This window comes from Taeniopygia guttata, chromosome 2 (assembly GCF_048771995.1).
Source record: "Taeniopygia guttata chromosome 2, bTaeGut7.mat, whole genome shotgun sequence".
In the NCBI taxonomy this organism is placed as follows: Eukaryota; Metazoa; Chordata; class Aves; order Passeriformes; family Estrildidae; genus Taeniopygia; species Taeniopygia guttata.
Window position 1 is genome coordinate 63541137 of NC_133026.1, and position 20369 is coordinate 63561505.

The 20369-nt window shown below is 40.6% G+C and overlaps 1 protein-coding gene and 1 long non-coding RNA gene across 6 annotated transcripts in view; one reads left to right on the top strand and one right to left on the bottom strand.

Moving 5' to 3' along the window:
- The window catches only part of LOC115493759 (uncharacterized), a 31798-nt gene that overhangs the window by 8283 nt on the left and 3146 nt on the right, over positions 1–20369 (top strand). Inside the window, exon 2 of the long non-coding RNA XR_003958693.4 lies at positions 8969–9084. This is a non-coding gene — a long non-coding RNA (uncharacterized lncRNA). The remainder of the gene's footprint in view (positions 1–8968; positions 9085–20369) is intronic.
- F13A1 (coagulation factor XIII A chain) overlaps positions 4149–20369 on the bottom strand; it is a 59872-nt gene continuing 43651 nt past the window's right edge. For all 5 annotated transcript variants that reach the window (XM_030265455.4, XM_002199749.7, XM_030265458.4 and 2 more), the window contains 7 exons: positions 19789–19892; positions 18940–19028; positions 17973–18126; positions 17114–17401; positions 12881–13041; positions 9935–10071; positions 4149–6083 (listed from right to left, as the gene is read on the bottom strand). In XM_030265455.4, the coding sequence (XP_030121315.4) occupies positions 5939–6083; positions 9935–10071; positions 12881–13041; positions 17114–17401; positions 17973–18126; positions 18940–19028; positions 19789–19892 (1078 nt within the window). In that variant the 3' untranslated portion in view covers positions 4149–5938. The remainder of the gene's footprint in view (positions 6084–9934; positions 10072–12880; positions 13042–17113; positions 17402–17972; positions 18127–18939; positions 19029–19788; positions 19893–20369) is intronic.

Sequence of the window (20369 nt, forward strand, 5' to 3'; positions counted from 1 at the left end):
CACCATACAACCACAGAGATTCTGAGACATATTTACTTTGAAGAAGGGCAGCATGCAGATAACATTTAAGCACATCTCATAATCCTATGAATCTACATAGTGATGAAAGAGATCAGTTGATTTTCAAATGTTAATGACCTACTTACTGTTCATACACTGCTGTAGAAAGATGACTTGTGGTCTTTTCAAGGGCAGTCACACTTCTATGACAGAATAAAGGTATTTAATGAAACAATGCATGCAAACACACAAAATGTGTTCAACCTTTATGGTACAGATCTTGCAACAAGGGCAGGTTTTGAATCTGTTTCAGCCACAGTTGAGTCCAGGTTTAACTTAATGAATCTGGGTCCCAAGAGACACACATTCTCCCTGCAAAGGTAGGCCACTCACTCATTAGCAGTGTCCTTTCAAAAGGCAGAAGCTTAAAACTGCTGTGTTTAAATGGTACTTAAAGTGACATAATGCTGGGAGAAGTTCAGAGGAGAGAAACAAGACTGGTTATGAGCATGGAAGAGTTTACATGCACGAAATGACTGAGGTAGGACTCCTAAACCTGAAGAAAATGTGATGTGGGTGAAATGCACTTCAGAAGTCTATGAAACCATAGGTCTCATGTTGGAGAGGGAAGAAGGTCTCTCTGATTCCCCCAGTACCAGAGATACACGATGTCAAAGGCCAGTGGGACAATGAGGTTCAAAGTAAATAGGAGATGTCAGATTATATCTGTTGATAGCACACTTGGAATTGCCTTGGTAGATGCCAAAATCTAAGGAAATTCTCAAATATCACAAAAAAGCCATCAAAGCTACTAAACAGAAATTCTACATTGCATTTGTGCCCAACCAGGATATTCCTGTTGCATAAGCAAAATACTTGGATCTGCAACACCGCTCATTGCTACTACAGTTTTCACTAGACCAGATGTTTGCCACTTCTTCCATTAGGGTTGCCATGATGCATTTGGATTGAAATTCCTTGAAATGACAGGAAAATGTATTAAAATTAATATGTAAATTAATCTCTATTCTATGAACACACTAGGAAAGAAAACAGATGCTTCAAACTTTGGAGAAACCATGGCAATTCACTGATTCATCGCTTAATTCCAAACTTTGTAGAAACCAGTCTAACATGGTAATTTGCTGATTCATCACTTAATTAATGATGTTTCCAACTCACAGTTCTCTTATTCATAACTAACAACTCACACAGCAATGAACAAAATAGTTACCTAGTAGACAGTGAGAGTACTCATTCTTCCTCCCCTATCACTTTGTGGGTGTCCCGTTTCACACCTGGAGGCAAAAATATCTCAGCAGTTCTGCCTATTGTTGGATCCAGTTCAGAAGATTTTTGGGTAAGCTGATGTATTTATAACTTCCAGCTTGGAAGCTTGATCTACACCATTTCCATAAGTTAGTGGATTCTGAGGAAACAGTCACACAACCAATACGCCAGGATTATGGCTGCAGGTGATGGCAGCTGCATAATGACCTCCTCCCCTTCAATCGTGTCCTGCCTGTGTGTTGTTGTGGCTTTGAGTGGTGCTTCCAGCATACAGCAGGGCCTTGTGCCTGCTCCGAGCGGGAGCTGCGTGAGTGTTTGCAAGGGGTCCCTTTTATTCCCAGACTAATCCTGCGTTGACCAGACAGGCAGAACCCAGTTTGGGGTTGGGCTGCAGGTGACTTAGGGAAAAGGCTGAGCCCAGCTTGGATCTCCTCATAGGGTACACTCATCTCTCCCTTACTCATCCAGCTATCATGCTGGCTCCAATATACAAGACAATTCCCCTCCTTCCACCGACACTTACAGTATACTTTAGACTTTCCTCTTTCACAATAGGGATATTAATTCTGGTTTTCCCACCTCCTCTCATTTGGTTGTCTTTCATTGTCTTCCTCTGTTGTGCCATCACTCAAATTCAAAAGTTAGCACCAGCAGCCACAGCCTTCTCCTTGGGAAAAACAAGGACAAATATGAAAGCAATATGCTGAGAAAATGGCATAGCAGGAAGGAAAATGTCCAGCAGCAGAAAGGGGCAGCGGGCCAGGTGTGTCACTGATTTGGCAGTGTATATTGATTAGTTTCAGTTCAAACCAATTATCACTGGTAGTACCAGTCACTGGAAAAGTCAGTGCTCAGTCACATTCTCTCCTTTTGGTGCACAAATCAGATTCTGCCATTGCTTGAGAAAGGTCACAGTTTGGTGATAACCTAGCAGCACAGGCACCAGGGCTTGTCAAGATTTTTACCTGTAAGAGCAATTATCTAATGCCCTGGTGTCTACTACTGGCTTTCTCTTAGTTTTTGCTGTGCTTTATCCAATTGCATGGTGAAATTCTTGTTGTATGTCCTTTTGTAACAAGTAGACAGTAAGTGCAGGTAGTTATTCCTGGTAGAATAAACTATTTATGACCTCAAAATAAAATGCAGCATAAAGGTCCACTAGGATGGGATGGCAACAGGGGCCTTGATAGGGCAGGTGTAGGATGATATGGGAGGCCTCAGATTACAAACAGATCACCAGTAGGTAATAAGTGGTTGTCAAATGGTGCAACATTAGGAGGTAGGTAAGAAAAATTCTAGATGTAACAAAGGAGACCAATGAGTACTCAACACAAGTAAAATGCATCATGTAGCAAACTGGGATCTGTGGAGCTGAATCAATTAAAAAAAAAAAGCAAAACTAAGTTGTTGAGAGAACAAGAAGTCTATAAAAATGGCCTCTGATGCATCATAGGGTGATGGAAAAACATTTCTGTTGTGCTTACCCCAGTGAAGAAGAAGATAAACTCTTCCCACTAATATCAGACTCTGCTTGGTGGAGGACCGGGGACACTGGTGACTTGCTGTTACACAAGCCCCCACCCAGACTGGAGATATCATAGGGGCAGTGTAGAGGTGCATTAAAAAGCAAAGAAAGTGGAGTATGCTATAAAGTTTACTGTACCAGTTTTACCTAGTATAATTTGGGCTATAAACGTTAGTATCATTGTATTAAAGATACAAGAATATAATGCCATCCTAGTTATCTTTAACAAGACTAACAATATATTCTTCCCAGGCCTGCATGTAAGATGTGTTTCCTTTTGATCATAGCAAGATCTGGAATGTGACAAATTGATGGCTATTGGAGCAATCTGCCCCACAGCTTGGATGTAACAATTTGGTAACAAGTGAGGTTTGCTTCAGGAGTGACTTTTGTTTACATTTAGCATCTCTGAGTTGCTGGACTGTGAGAGCTGTGGAAGTCTCAGTTCTGTCTGTTTTTGGACTGTTTCTTCCCCAGTGCATCTCTGAGCTGTGATGGTTGTGTGGACCCAAGTTCAACCCACTCAAAAAAAGATCCTCAGCTGAAGTTTGAACTCTTAAGCTCTATACTCAGAGCTTCTCCCGATCTGAGGTTGCCAATCTGTCCTCATCATTTATTGATCACACCCTATGTGTACATAAAGTGTAATCACAGCACTCCCTGCCCCTCCAGTCAGATTTCACCCGTGTTTCCTGTGACAGCCCATTCACAGGCTGGTGAGCGGCTGAAATCCTAGAGGCCACCCTCAGTTTTTCTGTAGATTTTTGTGAGCATCTCAGTGCACAGTGAGCAGGCTGGTGGTGCCAAGGACTGCTGACATCCCTGGTCTCTGTTCCCAGCCATCATTTTGCTTCAATATACTCCTCTATAAACTAAATAATAATTCTTCCTGTCTCCTGGCAAAGGTCATTCAGCTTAATGTGTGTTAGTAAAATGACTTGAAATATTTAGCTGAGAGAAGCACTCCTTAAAAATGGGACATAGGTAAGATTTAATTAGGGGCAAACTGGTGCCTTAATGGTCTCTGACAAGTTAAAACAAATTCCAGGGATTCTTTTTCCTGGCACTATTGATGTTCTCTGGAAATCATCACCTTCTCCAATTCATTAGGTAGCCAGTTGTTGAAATAGAAGGAAAACCAAAGGAAAACAGTTAAAAATAGCCTGTAATATTATTTTTTTTCATTTAAATAAATGTAAGATTTTTTCCTTAGCACCAAAAAAGACACATGGCTCAGAAGAACATTTTAAAATTTTTACAATGAAGACACAGCAACTGGTGTCTACAGTGCTGCTATGTAGAAGCAATTGATCAAAATACAGAACACAACACATAAGTGCAATCAGACACACTTTATTTTGTATTCTTATTACACTGTATTTATAAAATGCCTGGAATAGAAAGCAGGTTTATATGCAAGAGCACAAAACAGATAATTTTATTTGCAGATGTAGAGCTTGGTAAGACTGCTTAATTACCTAACAGAGATTGTCACCTTGCACTGACAACACATTGTTCAGTCTCTTTACCCCACAAGACTTTGACATGGCCAAGCTTCTGATGTGGTCACATAAGTTGTATAAGATCTGGTTTTCTTGGATCTTGAGGTACTTCCAGATTATATGAGGTGGTATGAATTTTTGCTTTGTTTCCCACACTTCAGTAAAAAGAGCAGCTGCATTTCTCCTCTCCCAAGACTTTAACAGCTGGTTACAGGACCTGCAGGAGGTACCGCAGGCAATGTGCAGCAACAAGAGGAGCAGAAGGGAAGGAAGGCATCTCCCTTGCTTTTCATTAAGACCACCAAATGGCATGGCCATCCAGCAAAGCCCCAGGGTTTAATGAGAAAGATGTTCCTTTTAATTTCAGAAGCTCAACAGACTCCCCTGTGCTGTGAATACCTGATCTGCTCTTACACACACACACCATGATCAGAGGGAAGGAGTTGCTGTGGCTTGTGTAAGTATCTGTCTCTCAGGATACACCTTTATTCCTTTCCCAGGAGTTTCTGTCCATCAATATTCCCAGGATTACTCACGTACTACATCGTCATTATGCTTTAGCCATGATTTTTGGGAACTTTCAGGCATGATTTAATCTAAACTCATACCCATATTTTTAGTTTGAAGTCACTCCCAGCTCCAGTGCAGGACACTGTCTAGGCTTGTGGGACTGGCAGGAGAAGACCCTCAGGCTCCCTGCTCCACTCCTCTTTCCTTCACGCCACTTGCCAGCCTGGACTGCTCTGAGACAGCGAACACTCCTGACACACTCATATGGGAGATGGGTCTACAGGGTGGGTTCAGGAGAGAAAAAAAGGCAAAAAAGGGTGAAGAGAGAACACATCTTACACAAGAGATGTGATCAGAAAGAGCAGGTTTTGTGTGATAAACTCTGAGCAGAGGTAGAAAAAAATCTAGTTTTTCACCCATCAAAGTAGAGAAACAGTACACCAACTGCATATGGGGTCTGATGAGGGTAAGAAGTGAGTCTGTGTGAGTGCCTGCACACATGAGAGAATAGGAGAAAAAGCACAGGGAAGTTGTAAGACAAAACAAGGGGCTGAGAATATTCTGGAGATAAAACATCCTGAGAGCTGCTTCCAGCAAAGTGAGCTCTTCATGAACCAGAACATTATCAATTTGTAGGATAAAGCAGACCCTTTTAGCTAGAAATACCTGTTTCTATTGCAGCCCACACAATCTACCATAACATTGTGTAATTCAGTCTAGGAATTTATAACCATGGATTCTTTTTTTTTTCCTTCCCTTTTCAGTGAAATACCAGGCCTTAATTAAAACTAAAGTTCAGATTACTCTGGTGAATGGAGCTTTCCAAATTCCCTTGCAGCACTAATGCAAAAGACCATAAATACAAGTGAGCTACAGGAATAATATGACCTAGAATTGCCTTTAATTACATATAGCTAATTTTAAATCATTCAGCATCCAGGTGCTTTTTTTAATTCTCTCTCCAGTCATACCAATTAGTTTGCTTTATCAATTTTTTTCAGCAGAAGGATGACCAAAATAACAATAAGCAGGTTTATACCTTTCTATCAGCCACCCCTTACCATGATATTTTTAAATATAGCTAAATGAGAGAAGAAGGCAGCACCTTGGTTCATGGTTTCCGAATCTGGATATTCAGCTCACCATACACATGCCTCAAAGCATCAGAATTCAGGCTTGCAATCAGCTTCCGTAAGCCCGGTCGCATTGGGGTAAATTTTACTTCCCAGGTCAATGTAGAATTCATTGGGATTCTCCTGAATAAAAAAAGAAAAGTTTCAATATTGCAATCAGTCAGCCAGTGCTCTCAACCTGACACAAAACAGGAGAAACTGAAGGTAGATAGTATAACATGTCTCAAATCTTTTATGTTTCACTCATTCTCATAAACGTCATATAAATTACCCTCTCCATCTTCTATTCTTCTCAGTACTGACCCTGTTAAAGCCTTTTCTAGCCTTTCCTTCAGGCTAATTTTAAATTTCCAAAATGAATCCATTTTCTTCTGTCTCCTCTCATGATCACATTTGGAATGACCTTCTTTATATCTAACCTATATTTTTTTCTAATTTATAATTCTATTTTTCCTGTTTATTATAGCCTATAACCTGGTGGTGATTCCTTAAATGGTTAAATAAGTCCAAGTGTTCAGGTCATTCCCCTGGAAACCCTATTGAACCCCTCTGTCACTCCTACCCTGAACCCCCCTGCCACAGTACAGATCTCCTCAGTGGCTCCTTCAGATGACTTCTACATGTCCATACAAACAAGCCAAAGTATTTTTGGGAGTCCTGATGTTGTTGGTTACTCTTATACACTATGTATGACTCTTGATAACTCATATATAAAACAACGGCATTCTGCACTGTTCTTGATTTTCAATTTTTTTTCTATAATTAGGATGCATGGACAGCATCAGGTATTGGGTTTCTGTGTTTTCTCAGTGCTTTCACAAGTTTCTGTGTGCAGATTTTAAAGGCTGATATTTATTGACTGATTGATTGCGTTTGGTGGGTGCTGGGATGCAACTGCTCCAAAGGAAGCAATAGACAAAGCAATATAGTGGGAGCTATTTATGAAAATGAATATTTTTTTCCCTCACCATTAAATAAAAGGCTTCCAAGTTCACTGTTCTTATCTCATATGGCTACAGTGTCCTGAAAACAACTGAACAAAGTGAGAGCAAAGCAAGCCTATACTTCAGTTACTGTTTCAAATTCTCATCTGGTAGGATTTGGTTCTCAGGTGCCATGTCATAAGCCAGGGTCAGGACAGAAATGTCTGCCCAGGCTTAGCACAAGCTGCTACAAGACAAGAAACCTTAATTAACTCTAAATGAGCCAGCCTGGAATCCTCCCACCTATGTATCTGTTTCAGTGCAAGTCTGCCCCTGGTAAAATAAGCTATTCCAGCTCCTTTTTGCATACACAGATAGAGGTACCTCAGGGCACGTACCCAATTTTAGAAAAAAAAAAAAAAGAACCAACCAACCAAACAAACAAAAAAAAAACAGAGAAAGATTATATTTTTGATGTGAGCATGAGCAGACTGCTCCCAGCAAGTGTTTTCCCTCTTTTTATCTTTGTTATTAATGAGAGAGATTCTGCTCCCCATAGCTGGTCTGCTTGTATCTGCCAGATGCCAACTAAAGTGGAATCATGATAAACCAATGACTTCAATTGCTGAAGAAAGTAAAATACCTTTTAGAGTTTATGGGAATTATCTGCAAAGGATTATCTGAATGGAAAGTGAAGAAGTAATGATACAAGTCTGCTGTGCAGACTACACTTCTTGAGCAGTAGAGGTTCAGATTCTCTAAGGATAAAGGTTTTTGGGCCATAGCTTCACAGTGCTCCAGTGAGAGAGGGTAGCACTACCATCTTTGTTTTATAGTGCTATCAGTGCATAGATGTGTGTGTGTGTGTGTGTGTGTGTGTGTGTACATGCAGGAACACAACAGCTGTGCTGGGACACCAAACCCTTTTCCTGTCTCTCTACTGTCCCATTTCTAAAACAAGTTGCTTCTCACTACAAATGCTAATATTAGTTTAGCTCTGACATATAGAAACACCCAAAATTACTTACCTGCTAGTTTGAAAGTATGCTTGGCTGTAATTGTTTTAGCACTATTCATCACTGCCTGGTTAATTCTCATTTGTCAAGCAAAGACTTTGCCCTGAGTAAGAACTGCTGCTGCCAAAGGCTTTTCCATAACTCATGCTCCTCATCTGTCTGACAAGGAGCAAAATATCAGTATCTTTATCTATATATAGACTTTTTGAATGGTCAAGACTGAAGCCCTCAGCAACTACATTGCCAGAATAATGTTGTATCAGTTTTTTGAGGCCACTCAAGTGATACAGAAAAACTACCTGAAAAGTACACAGAGGCCAAAAACCTTATTCCCACATAGAACTGTAAAAGCTCCATCCCTTATGTAACAGTCCCTGGTAAATAGGGAAGTGTTGAAAGGGTGGGGAAAGCCTAGAATGTGTTTAATTTTCTTTTCAAATGGAGTAAGCCACACTGATCTGATTTTCTTGGGAGAGAACTAAGTGATGAATGGTTCTGCGTAATATGCTGAGCCATCACCACACTGGAGCCATTTATCACTTTGAATGCATGGAGACAAATGTGATTATTATTTAAATAAACTACAACTGCCCCTTGCTCTGTCCTCCATGTGTATCACCTGTATCACACATTCATCTCAGAGAAGTTAAATCTTAAAATGACTAAGCTGATCCATTTCCATTTTCAGTGTTGCCAAGGTCATTACTGAAAAGGGGAAAACACGGTGACTCTAAGGAAAATGACGTGTGTTCCATGAGTCATTTTTCTCCCCTAACTCTTGTGCCTTTGAAACACCTGATAATTTCTGCATCCTTGAAGGCGAGGGCAGTCCACAGCAGCTTTTGGATCGAAAAGGATGCAGAACAACAGGGGGGGCTGGCACAGCTGGGCAGCAATGAGGGCTATTTCCACAACTTGTGTAACTCTTGTGGACCATGCTGAGTCATGCTCAGCAGCACCTGTGACATACCATGTGCACAAAGCAAACACAGTGTGTTGCCCTTTCACGGTTATTTTTCTATCAGCTCTACTCTGGAGATTGGTTTTGATCTTTTTATCCCTGTCCCAGGTGCTGTCAGGATCAGACCTCCCCTGCCGGCTACAGAGGATGATGACAATTTATGCAGCTGCTGAAGCACAGGCAATTTCTCAAACTCCTTAACACACCTGGGACCATCAGCTCAGGTAATGATAGATACTAAGCCCAGATAGAAAGATGCCCACAGCCCCACAGCCTCAAAATTTTTCAAGTTTCTCTGTTATATACCCTTGGCTCATGCTAAGCTCATAACACTGAACACAAACGGAAAGAGGATTTACAACTTGCGTAGCGTAGGGGTATCATGGTGTCAGTGTAAGGTGTGACTCTGAGAATAATGAAGGTGGCTTTCCTTTTCCTCAGATCTGGAAGCGCCCTGTGCTGGGAACATGCCTTTGTGCCAGGGCAGCCCTATGCAGTGGAGCTACTGAGGGGAGCTGTGCCCTCACACACACGCAGCAGCTATGCCAGCAGGCTCTGCAAACAACACACATTTTGTGTCTTGACATGAGCTTGAAAAGATCATCTGAGGTACCTGAACATCTTGTATAATCGCGATTAACATGAGCAGAGAAAAGCCCTTTCTGAAAAACAGCACAGGACTCGATTTGCACATGCTGAGTGAGCGGCAGTAAACACTTCAAGTGCAAGATAAATCTTCTCCTCTGTGATAGCGGCTTGTAGGTGCTATTGTCAAGTGCTAAAAATAATGTAATACAGTGAAAAAGTAAACTTGGGCTGCACTAGCAACTATCCACAAACACTACCAATTCCTCCAACCCTAGTACTGAGCAGATGAAATTCTCCCACAATCTGGATAGCCTGACTTCTACTGACTACTGAGACCTATAGCTCCCCAGTGTATTGGATTTTAAAGTACAGAGAGAGTGTTTGAATTAAATTACTCAGCACAGCATTAGTTAAGTGTCTCTTGTGAGCTTCCTACTGTGAGCAAGCAGAGGACAAACTCCCAGCTGGTTGTGCTTTCTTCCCTACCCGAACTGCTTTTTTATTGTTCTCAGCACACCAGGTCCCTCGAGGCGGAGCATGACGTTCTCCAGGGTTTGTTTCAGAGGATTGGTGAATTCCACAATCACCGATGTTTCTTTACCAGCTACCAGTTCACCTTTGGTCTGCAAGACAAGGAAAGGACAATGCACCAGAAACTGATAATAACAGATACAAAGTACTGTCAAGGCAAAAGAGCAGAGCATACAGCAAAATAACATGAGGCAAAGAAAGCCTAGTGAGAAGAAAATTGTTGGGTGGTACATTTTTCCACCCATTGTAATTTTTCCTCAAACCACATGGCAGATCAAGAGGCTGGCCCTCATTTCCATAGAAAAACAGAAATCTGCATGTACAGTTCTGGAGCTGAGGGCCCAACTGAGGGTGAGTCCAGCTGATGAGACTGTCTCCTAGACTCTGTGCCCCTCCTCAGGCTTCCCACCAGCACTGAAGGGATCTGCTCAGGACATACACTCCAGAAGAAAAGGGCAGGTCTTACCCTAAATTAGAAACACCAGGCTATGTGGTTACACTCTCAAAATTTTCATGCCCATCTTCCCCTTACTTTTGCATTCTTTTCTTCTGCTCTGAAGGGTTTCTAACCTTGCACATATGCTCTATGGAGGCCTGAAGGCAAATTTTCCTCCAAACCCTTTGTAAGCAAAAGAGCAGTACATTTTGTGCTGGAAAAATAGTAATCCTCCAAACAAATGTGTTTTTTAACAACAGCAACATGCATGGGGATTTGGGATTCTTTATCCCCCTGGAAATTCAGCATTTCTTGCAGAATATGGGTACTTGTTTTGCTTGAGCATGGGTTTTCAACTTATGGCTGGCAGATCTTCCAGTCCACTTCATGGTCCATCAACTGATTTCAAGGGCTTTGAGAAAGGCAACTAAGAAAATCAAGTATCTTGTCAATAAATGTAAAGTGGTGTTTTAAGGAGGTATGACATTTGCAAAAAGCTGCATAGACACTAGTCTAAGGGATTACTCTTTGCCAAAAGAACCAGTAAAATGACTGGAGTAAAGGAGGAGACACAACTAAGCTCTCAACGGCATTTGGCCATATGAATGTGCAAAAGGACATCACAGGCATTTTCAGAAGTCTCAATTACAGATCAATTAGAGATCCTATAACCTGTTAATTTCAATTGGCCATTTAGATCACTGGGTGTGATTCAAAATCATCCCAAAGTCCCACACTTGCAGCTGAGACCATGATATGTATTTGCTGGTCTTATTTCTGTAACCTCATCTCAAGGTTAGAATATGGTGTAATTTCCTCAGCTGTTGAGTCTGAGAATCTCCTTAGACCAACAGAGAAAGATCAAATGTTCATCTGAAGACATAATGGGCGATACATTTTTTCATTCTTCTCTCTCACTCTCACATCAAGAAATTTGGTCTGCTAGTCACATCCACTGAACAAACTTGACAAGAAAACTAAATGGATAAATGATATCAAATTTCATGAAAAAGCAATAAATCAAAATTTCTTCTATCAATATATGCTTACACACATGTGCACACCCCCCCCCCTCCCTTAAAATATCCAGCTTTTAAAATTTCAGTGTATTTTCATACATCACAAAGAAACAGAAAAGAGAAAAGCTTAGTTTTACTCAAAAACATGGGTTTTGGACAACAGTCTGTTCTAAAAATCCTTTCTTCAGAACAGCAAAGAGAATAAACTATTTTGAAGTTGAAAATCTGAGGTGATGTAGAAGATGTTCTGTTTAAGTATTGAATGGAAAGAATTTTTTATTTTTAAAATTTGGTTATTGAAGACAGGTATTTGAAGTAGAGTTTACTTGTCTTGTTTACCTCCCCTCTGGAATGCTTAGTGGACACAAATGTTTTTTTTGAAAATACAACTATCTGATCAGAATATCATGATATTATTAATGTCCATGAAACAGAGTATTTCTTTGGCTAACTTTGATGTAGTCTTGATCCACGTTTCTAAAAAAGCTTTTTTTTTGCATAAGGCTGCAGTTGCTACATAAATTATTATATAGAAACCTGAGCACTAGTTCAAATAAATACATAGAGGGGAAAAGTTGTATAAACTTAGATTTCTTTCACGGTCCTGATTTTTACAGAGCTGTATTAATGCATATATAAAGCTTCCTGAACATGTGTTCTGATTTCTTTTTCTAGTGTTAGGAAAAAAGCAGATCCAAATTCCATCATTCAAAGCAGATTAAGGCTTGGTGCTTTTGAAAACAATACAATTTATTTGGATGCCTGGTTATGAATTGATAAGTTTAAATCCAAGTTTAAATTGCTTGTTAAATTAATCTCAGTTAAGTAAAAATGCCTTATCTTTGCCATACAACATGGGCTCCTTGTAGTATCACAAGCATTACTCTTCTCCTTTTTCACAGATACCACACCACTCTGCAGAAACGCTCCAACTTTCGGGGAACACCACTGGCACTACATTCAGAGTGGCATCAAAACACTGAAGTCCCTAGACATTGTCCCGAATCAGTGCTGCCCATTCAAATTTGGAGAAACTTCACACAATACCTGTGGAAGCTCTCCTAGCAAAATCACTTCAATACCAGTGTTCTTCATTCTTCAGCAAGAGGCCCCTGTGCCATGTTGCTTTAAACCTAATAGACTTTTGAAGGAGTTAAAGAACTTGAGTGACTGAGTGAGTAATCTCTCTTACCCTTTGAGTTTCTTCAGCTTTCTCAGATCTTTTCCCTTCTTTCCTCCACTGAGATTATTTCAGCTCTTCGCTACCAGTGCTGCTGTCAGCCTCTCTCTTCAATGTAGGGACATTCACTACACTATATAATGTACTGCTCTATAAGGTCCGTGTTAGATGCTCTAATGGGCATAAACACACACACTCCTCTGCCCCACAAGTCAATGCAACACCCTTGCAGAGAACACAACCCTTCCACCACAACCTTGAGCTACCTTGATCCGCAGGGTTGGAATTTCCAGCATTATTGCCTTCTGCACAGCCAGAATCTTCCCTGTTTCATTGATCCGTGCAGTCACAAAGAAATGAAAGGAGGCTTGCTCCAGCAGGTCACTCATGTACTCGCTTGATTTGATCACAATGTCGAAAGAGCTGGCTGAGGGGAGACACAGGAAAGAAAAAAGGCATCAGAAGCAATCTTATCACTAACTGCTCCTCTCATCATGGCCAGTGCCAATTACATGAGTGCCTTGGAAAAAAGGTGGTTTTTGAGCTAAACAATGGCTTTGATTTTTTCCCCCCCCTCAAACTAACTTAATTTCTTTACTACACCGTTTCCCCTCTAATTTTTCCCTCTTTCTGTTTAGGCCGTGAGCTTCCAGGGGCAAGGGCTGGGTTTGTGCACAGCCTCTGCCCAGTACCCTCAGCATTGGCCAGGTCACTGTTGAAGGCTTCTAGGTGCTACCACAAAATAAATGAGAAGGAAGGCAGGAACAAAGACACAAAGGTCCAAACTGGCTTTTGCGTAAAAATGTTTGCTGTAAATGTTTGCTCTTTCATTTTACCCTTGTTCTTTCTTTGCCACTCTTCTTGGCACAGGGATGCTGCCAGAGCAGTAACTGGGGGATGTGAGCCCATGCAGGCTATCTGGGAGATCACCTGCTCTCCAGGACATGGCTGGTTATCTGCTTTTGTTCTACATTGGACTTGCCTGCAAATGTTAGCAAGAAGGTCCTCCTGTCACCAGCATACCCTCCAGAGAGCTTTCACATGCTCTCTGACAATAATTATCGGAAGGAACAAGTCCCTGTAGGCTAGACAGTTGAGAAGCAGGGAATCATTAGTTTTAACTATATTGAACTGCAATTCCCATGCCAACAATGGTGTGAAAATGCGATACAGAGAATCAGACCTGCTAACTAACTGACCAGGCAAAATATATAGACCTGGAGCTCTTCTCTCTATAAGCATTCATTATAACACTAGTAAACACATCAAGATTTCCCATCTGATACCTATGATGATTACTGTTATCTGTTATTTGTATTGTATTTGTGACATACACTGGTAACACTGAGATAATTGAACTCAGTTGGGTAAATGACATTCACCCATTTCGCTCTTTTGATCCACTCACATCAAAACCAGTTCTTTGATTTGGTTTCAAAGCTATTCCCTTGGTGGCCACCTGACCTGGATTTACTAGGCCAGCCTTAAAATTACTTGATGTGCTCCTGCTCCCTCCCTCTCACTCTTTATCTTGTGTAAAATAATTTCCCATAATACCCTTAACTGTAAAGTATAAATCAGGCAAGGTATTTCTCATCTAAGAAGTAAATAAGTAAATAAATAAGTTAAAAAACAGGATAAATTTACTTTACAATGGAAGAAAATAAACTTTTCTGTTTAAATTTAATCACTGCAGGAAAAAAAGAAGAATATACTTCCATTGTCTTAGCACTGGTTGTGCTGATAAATTGTCAGTACCACTTAATGCATCTGGGAAAGCCAAGGGAGACACAACACTGAGTTGCCTTATAGTTTTTCAAAAAAATACAGAAAACTAAATATAACTCAGTAGATCCAAGAGCACCTTTGAAGGCACTGGAAGGTTTAAGCTATTCAAATCCTCAAAGATGTTTTCAACCCACACAATTCCTTTAATCATTATTCTGAAAATAATTCATTTGGTTCCTTTTTGAAAACTTAGTCTTGCCTCATGCTTTCAGTATTTTGGGCTGGAAGAATGCCTTTAATACATCTGTTTAGCATTGTAATTTTTTGTTACATATATATATACATATATATATATATATATATATATATATATATATATATATACACATATACATATACATATATATATCTAGACACACACACAGTTCTCACCCTGAACAAAGCCTAAAAATCCTGCTTGGGTCCTTTGGAAGGTACCCTCCCATTACATTCCTGACAGATTGTTCTCATGCACTTGCAGATAATCACACTACCTCCTTCACACTGCCCACCTGCTCAGACACTATTCCTGATTCTACATATACTACTTTCCAAGGAAAAGGTGAAAGAATTCATGCTCAAATTTAATGTATCACCTTCAGAAATGGTGTAATTTGTGAGGAGATTTTTTTCCTGTTGCAGAACAGAGTGGCCCGCAAATTGATGACTGTAGCTCAGCTATAAGCAAATTCCCACCTTGATAAGTGGGAATAGCTTAAAAAATGTCTCATTGGCCAGAAGTAGTGATGGGGACATACTCTTGGTACACATACATAAAAATTCATGTTCTGTTCTTTCAGGTGCCTCTCCTCAATCTACATTCACTCACCATCACTCAGTTTAGAGTTTCCAGCACTATTTCAAGAAGCTTTGTCTCTTAGCATTTACTTAAATTAGAAAAAATGAATTATGATGCTCAGTGATGTTTAAACATCTATTAATTTCATTTCTTGCAGAGAGGAACCAGGTGATCCTCAAAGCACTGCCAAAGCTGTATTTTAGGTAGTAATGCCCTACACAGACCTTTGATAGAAGAGCAGACATAAATAAGTCCTAGAACCATACACAAATCACAGCCAGAAAATGTAACATACACTTCTCCTACAAGATGACTGAATTTTCCCTCATCAAAGAAGCAGTACAGAATTTAGACCAAGATTATTGAAACGGATTTTTTTTAATGTACCTATTCAAGTGGCAAAAAGTTTTGCAGGATTTCAGATCAGATATTTAGTAACTGATGTAAGTCACTATAAACCTTCACGCTGTGTTTGGATAGCATTTATTGGAACCATGCAATGCCCATTTCCAGGCCCCCTGCAAATGATCCACAGAGCTAGAAAGAATCAGCAAGTAGCTCTCAGGGCTTTGTTACAGGCTGGAGGTAGAAGTTTTATTAACCTTCACAAGTAGATCTTTATCAGTGGACTTCTTTTTGCAGAACAATGAGCTCCAAATAAAATGTGCCGTTTCAGATGATGTTCAAAGTGAGAAAGAAAGCAAAGGATTTTTTTTGTGGCCTGACAGGAGCTGTGGTTCCATGGAGGCTTCTCACTGAGACAAAATTAGCCCTCTTGGAAGAAATACGCCTCACAGTGTCTCTTGAGCTGGGATGAGGTGGACAAGACAGAAAGCTCAGAGGTCAGCTGGGAGTGCTGTAATCTAGCAGCAGACCCAGTTCAGGAGGCCCATCCTCTGGGCTCCCAAAGTCCTGCTACTCCTGCTGCACTCAGAAGGAGTAGCCCAGTAGCAGTGTCTAGAAGGCAAAGTCATGGCTGCTGACTCTCTCAGCAGGGAACTCAAGTGAAGGATCCTACACTTCATCTCTGTAAGAGATCATCACTTTTGCTGAGCTGGAGGTGCTGACCAAGGACAGAGGCCTGTCAGGAGAACATGTGGCTGCTAGAGCCTCCTAGGTAGCCCTTGGAAGTAAGCTAGTCCTAAACACCTGTTGCAATGGTTGTCAGGAAATAGATTTTGTCCTATTTTACAAAGGAGAATATTCCTCTTCCCTGCTTTGAGCAGTACAAAAACCTGCCCACAGCCTCCTAAGCTAGTCTGCCAGGAACTGCTTCTCTCATGAGAAGTGGGAGGCAGGATCTCCCTACTGTATCCCAGGGGGCACTAGGAAAAGTAAATGCTGCATCTGTAAAGATAATTCACCTTTGGGGCTCCTGCCCAGCTTGCAAATATCCCTGCTCCATCGTGGCGCATTCTCATTATATATAAACTTTATCACTGTACATATGAAATCCTGAACCACACAGTCCTCCAAAACCAGATATTCACTAGAATCTACTCAGAACGTGTCAGCTTCTACCAGGTAAGACAAAAAATACACCCTTTTGTCTCTGTACATGACACCACACCCTGTGGAGCCAGAACTTCCCCTTCAATTGCTAAAATGCTGCTAAGGAAAATAAAGGAATTCAAAGGAAAAGCAATATCTTGCTGCTTAATACCTGTCCTCCTTTGATTTCTTCTGTACTAAAGAAGAAAAAGTAACAATTCCCAGACATGCAGCTTGGTGCAAAAGAGCATTATGTAGGGAGAAACAGCCTCAAGAAAACAACCTCAGCTTCAAATGACCCTGATATCCAGCCCAGGGAAGGGGGTGGGTCCTTCTGATACCCAATAGAATATCCTACCATTGGCTACTAGAATTGGCTCTACCCATGGGTGGAAACACTGGTGACAGTTAAGAACACAGAAAACAACTATGCAAGACTTACATGAAGAGGGTTCCAGTTTTGCACTGAAAGAGTGTTTCTTGAATTCAGTTTTTGTGACTCCTGTATAAAACACTATGTTGCCCGAAAAGTAGGTAGTTGCAGTGTAGGAGTTGCGACTCTTGTTCCTGAATGTTATAGTGACTTTAAAGTCATTGCCAAGGACTGCCTTTTGCACTTGGAAGTCCATGTCAACATCTGTCTGTGGTTGGTAGGTGGTATCCTGCATACTTTGCTTTTTAACACCATACATCACAGCAGTCTCAAGAGCCAGCCTCTCCTCATCTGAGCCTAGGAATGAATGAAAACCAGATTTAGAAAAGAAACAGGAGTGCAGCATCAGCCCTACCTACTGATCATAAGAGTAGTTATGTAGTTTGTAGTAGCTGAAATAAATAGATGAGGACAGTGAACCCCCCTCGAGTAACATTAGCAGTGGGAGAACTTCACTGCTACCAGGGGAGTTGGTTTTAAAGCCATATCAGACAAACTGATGTAGCTGAATTTCAGCTACACTGGTTTACTCTTTGTGAACATCTGCCTGAATAAGAAATATCTAAACATCTGTACAGAAAGCCTTGAATTGTTTTGAATGCTTTGAGTTGCTCCATGACTAGCCTTTATTTTCACTACAACTTACTTAGTCTAAAGCATTTCAGAGTAGAAAAGTTTGTGCTTTGCTTGTGCCTTATGATCAAGGCATCTACAGTATTCCTGGGATGGAGTTACAAATAAAGAATTCCAGAGAGCACTTTGGCAGCTTTTTATTAAGCTCCCTCAGTGACAGAGGTTTCCAAGTCATCATCCAGGATTTGACTGAGATAAATCTACATCCATATGGTCCCAGCTCATTTCAGGTTACCTTCTCGGAACTTGTACTGCTCAGTAATGTCCACCATTCCATCACCTCCAACTGCCTTGGTCACAATCAACTGCCCAATATGGGTCGTGTCAATGTTTTCTACCACTTGGGTTCCATTTTTCTCCATTCTTGTGTAAAAAATGTCACTATTCACCTATGAAATTAAATGAAAGAATATTGAGATATATGAAAGCAGAGAGAGGAAGAGGAGTCAGCTTATCTCCCCCACTAATTAAGTCCCACTAATTACTCACATCTACATTTCATGTTTAAAATTAGGCATATGCTGAGATGCACTTTATTATTCACAGCTCCAGAATGACAGAGTGTATAAACTTCACAAGGACACAGAGAGGTAATTCAAATTTGAGGAGCGCTACTACTTATTTCTTGTACCAAAAACCTTTAGAAATAGAGAGGAGAATGCTTAATAGCTAAAATATCTTCATTCTTTTCTGTCCTAAGCCATTTACAATTCAATTAGAAAGAAATTTGTCCTGCAGCATTGCAATTCTGGGAATGCCTCCTCTGGTGATGCAAGAGGTTAAAACTCCAGACCAGGCCATTTATCTCCTTATTGAGATATTTCCCTCTCAGATCTGTCAGTCAAATCACCCATGTGAGATCTCCATGACCCACAGCAGCCAAAAGGAATGTGGTGAGTAAAGAGAATGAGCAGTTAGAGCTAGTGACCCATTCAGCATACCTGAATCTTGGAAGGAAAAATGACCACAGCCTGAAGTTTCAATTAATAATAAGCTTTTTCTTATTACACTGGGGAGCAGAGATTAGACAAATCTCTGTCATTCATTCGAGCCATGTCAAAACATAATGAGGAGGTTGTTCTGTGACATGAAGCATACATGAAGTAACTTCGCAATCCATAAATTGAAGTGGAGCCCTATATTTTGTCTCACTATGGTCTCACTGATATCACTCACTGCAGTAAAAAATTTCACATATGTACCTCAGCATAGACAAAAGGAGCATCAAATTGGAAACAAACGTGACCATGTTTAATGGCTTGAACTGAGGCTGGACCACACCTGTACATACCTAAGGGGAGAAGAGAGACAAAGTAAGAGACTAAATAAATTAAAAACATGTAAAAATATTATATATTCTCAAAGAAAAAGAATTCTTGGGGTTTGATGAAATCCTCTAATCTACAGGAATTCCTGGCCATGACGCGGAAAGCTTAATTTTGTTATCAGCCCTGTAGATAACACAGACTTGGGTCTGTAACAACCTGGTGGTTCAGCACATTTAATGGCACTGCAATATCCACAGTAAGTCTCAAGCACTTAAAATACAACTGGTTTTGGGTAAAACAGTATACCACAGGCTTAGAAAGACCTTGCTACAAATTTGAGAAGATTGTAGTTTAAGGGCTGGGAAATTAAGGACTGGAAAGAACGACCAGTGACCTTTTTTCTCTCCTGCCTACTGTCTGCCCATGTAGTTCAGTTAGGGCTACATAAAGTAAAGGAGAATTAATCTGTTCAGGCTCCTATATAGGTATTCTAAAATGTGAGAAGCCATCTTTGGCAACAGGATCACATCTCTCCAGTACCAAGCAGGGCCTTTCTCATGCAGGATTTTGTGCCCCAGGGCATCATGAGCAGTGCTATAATAAGGACACATTTATTTTAGAGTTCAAAACAGATCAGGAGAAGGCCCTGAGGCAATAGTGGTTATTTGGCTCAAGAAGTTTTCACTGGCCTTATGGTGCTAGGTGCCTCTGGCTCAGGTGTTGTCAGCTCATTGTTTGAAACAAAGATTCCAATGAAGTAAGGAGGACTTCAAGCAATATTACCATCACTGGTTTCTTGAGGTGTCCCATCCACAACCTGCCAGCCTCCAAAACCAACGGGAAGGTCAGGTCTAGTCATCCAAGCTTCGTTCCAGCAATGGTAATTCCTTAGACAAGAGATGGGACCAGTATATTAAATTCTTGGAAAGAAGCACACAGACCAAAACAAATCCTGTGTATTTATGTCCTGGCATTGCTTCAATAGCATCTTTTGCCAATTCAGGGATAAAAACGTTGACTCTTTTAAGAGAACAGATTTTTAGGTCTACAAGTTTGGTACCTATCTGTTAAAATCTGAAAGCCACAATCCTTCATTGTAGTTTCTTGACTGAAAGTTGAAGAAGGTTTTTTGATTCTTCTAATGTGTTCTGAGTATAAATGTCTTGGAAAATATACCAGTGTTTGGAGATTTTTGGGGGTATATGAAAAGCTACACAAACTAGAATCCTTTTCTGGCCAGGCATCTCCACTTCAATCTGCCTGCTAAAGCAAACTTCAAATCTCCAAGCCTATGAAAGATGGTCTGCTTTATAATCATTCAGACTGAAGCTTTGGCATCATTTATTAAGAGATTCGGGCTCGAC